The 2,838-nt window shown below is 41.1% G+C and overlaps 1 gene segment (V, D, J or C); it reads left to right on the top strand.

Annotated features, from left to right (window-relative positions):
• The first annotated feature begins 541 nt into the window (after window positions 1-541).
• LOC109195403 (T cell receptor alpha variable 19-like) lies at window positions 542-1,760 on the top strand. The segment is given in 3 exon segments: window positions 542-773; window positions 864-1,551; window positions 1,648-1,760. Coding segments are annotated over 2 exon segments (435 nt in total).
• Window positions 1,761-2,838: the final 1,078 nt, after the last annotated feature.

Raw genomic sequence — 2,838 nt, 5'->3', positions numbered from 1 at the left:
CACCGTAGGGGTCGGGTGCAATGTGTGCCGGGTGGCGGCCAGGAGCGAAGGCCCTAACAGACTGATACCTGGCTAGCAATTGGGACATGGAGTGTCACCTTTCTGGTGGAGAAGTAGCCTGAGTTAGTGCATGAGGCTGAGAAGTACCAGCTAGATATAGTCGGGCTCAACTAAATGCATAGATTGGGCTCTGGAAACATTCTCCTGGAGAGAGGCTGGACTCTGTCTCAGTCTGGAGTTGGTCTTGGTCTCAAATTCAACACATCTTCAGTGATTTTCTATGACTGCTGCTCTCCTTTCCTTTCAATCGGGTCGTATTCCAGAAAGCAGCTTCAACAGACTTAAGTGTGCCTGAAGATTCTTTTATTCTTTGTCTTCTGTTTTTTAAGATAAACGTCATGATCTGCACTGACACACATTCATATTCTTCAGGTAACTGGATTATAATGGAGGCTCTGCTCTTTGAGCTCCATGAATGATTTCTTTCTTTTTCGACACTTTTGTAAGTTAAACCTGCTTCCTGGAACATAAACAAAGCAGAGCAGCAGAAAGACGTGCTGAGTGTAAAGCTGTCAGCAGGGGGAATAACACAGGGCTGTGAATGAGTCCTGTCACTGTGATCAGGCTCCTCCTTCTAATCCACCAACTTAGTGTTGATGAAGACTAAACAGAGAGATCACAGCTTCTTTATACTTGCTGTAGCTCACAGTTACTCTACACTGCAGATATGACGCCTCTGTTCATCTCAGTGCTGCTGGCTGCTATGTGCCTCGGTATGAACACAACTCTGTTTCTTTGATATCAATCCAACATTGACATGATTCTTTAACAGCACACTGATACTGTTTGTTGGTGTTTTACAGAATGCAGAGCGCAAAAAGACAACGTGCTGCAAGCAAAAGGAGAAGAGACTGCTGCTGCGGGAGGCACAGTAACACTTCACTGTCAGTATGAGAGCAGTGGAACTAGTAATTATCTCTTCTGGTACAAACAGGATGGAAACAACAGCCCCAAATTCATCCTGAGTCGTGTCAGCAGGGATGATGGAAAGACAGCAGATGAGTTCAAGGAGAGATTTTCATCCACACTGGATTCCAGCATCAGATCAGTTCCTCTGAAGATCCAGAAGCTTCAGCTGTCTGACTCTGCTGTGTACTACTGTGCTCTGCAGCCCACAGTGACAGGAAACACCAAAACTCTGTACAAAAACCTTTGGAGCAAAGACAACAGAATACTCCACAACATCCACTAGAGGGAGCCACACACTGTTAAACCTCTGATTCTTGTGTCATTGGACTGATGACAAAGACAACAGAGAAATGAAGCAGTAAAGATCAGAGACAGAGACAGAGCTGCTGTGGAAGCACAAAACTATTTGACTGGCTGAGCTATTAAACTGGCCCCGCCCACTGAACCTGAGCTCATCCAATGACATTATTTGTTGGTCATTGTGCTGCAGTGGAAGAACATTGTTCATGTGCTGTCTGTCTGGCTTTAATAACTCCAAAGACATGTTGCTGCACCTCTTTTTGCTTCTATCTCCCATTATAGGTGAGTTTAAGAACAGGGATTAAAGTTTAGTTGAAGCTGCTGCATTAAGCAGATATACAGACTGCATTTCACTACTTTTCTTCTTTCTTTTTCCAGGACTCACAGCTGGAGACTCAATCACTCCTCAACAAACTGAAGTCACTGAAACAGAAGGAGAATCTGTCACACTCACATGTGACTATGAGACAAGTTACAGTGGTATCTACCTTCACTGGTACAGACATGATTCTGACCTTCAGGCTCCTCAATTTATTCTCAGGAAAGGAGCCAAAGGATACTCGGGTGAATATATTCCTGATAAACGTTATAAAACCCAAACATCACCTACATCAACTACTCTGACCATAACAGCCCTAACCCTGGCAGACACAGCTCTCTACTACTGTGCTCTAGAAACACAGTGATACAAAGTGTAGAAGAGGCTGTACAAAAACCTGAACACAGATATCTGACTACTCTTCAAAGAGGAGGGAAGTGGTATTCAAAGCACAGCTTCATATCAGATGGATTCTGCTAATTCCTGTTTTATCAGAGTCACTGTGGTTACAGCTGCTAATGAAACACTGTGGGAGGATTCACATGAGCAGCAAATCCACATCAACCACAAACCAACTGTAGGAACGTTCAGACACAATAAAAACTGTCAAACATCAAAAGCTGCTCATTTACACTATTTTATATTTAGTGGATGAGGACATGCAAAAATGCAGCAGAAGCAAAATAAACAGAGTAACAGAGGTTTATCTCTTTAAGTTAAAATCTCATATGAAGCTAAAAGTCTTCAGCTCAGTTTTTATTGATATGAAGAATTTATGTTGTATAAAATAAAAACAGTAAGAACTCTTTGTTCTCATATTTAAATAAAATTAAAACTTTCAAGCTAATATCTCGTTGAGAATCACCTCATTGATTTTATTATGTCAATCTGTTATCTTTTCATTTTCCATAGATTCAACCAAGAAAATGTGAATATTTGTCTGTTTTGTCACAGACTCGAATAAATAAGAGTCCAAATATACAACATAAAACTGCTTATTTGCTAGTTTTCTGTTCTGTGTAGAAAACAGTAGTTCATGTGTTGAGTTAGGATCATTTTATGCTTGAAGGATTCATTACTCGGTGTTTAGAGTCTTAACAATCAAAAACATTCCTCTGAAAATGATCAGGTACAAGGACTGGACTGAAAATGAGTGAACAAGCAGCCAAAGAAAACTGGAGAATGATTTCTACCCAGTAATGCACATCCCTCAATAACTTCATCATTACTGAGTCTAAAGAAACGCCTGT

Source organism: Oreochromis niloticus, linkage group LG18, assembly GCF_001858045.2.
Source record: "Oreochromis niloticus isolate F11D_XX linkage group LG18, O_niloticus_UMD_NMBU, whole genome shotgun sequence".
In the NCBI taxonomy this organism is placed as follows: domain Eukaryota; kingdom Metazoa; phylum Chordata; class Actinopteri; order Cichliformes; family Cichlidae; genus Oreochromis; species Oreochromis niloticus.
This window is presented reverse-complemented; position numbering and strand designations above follow the sequence as displayed.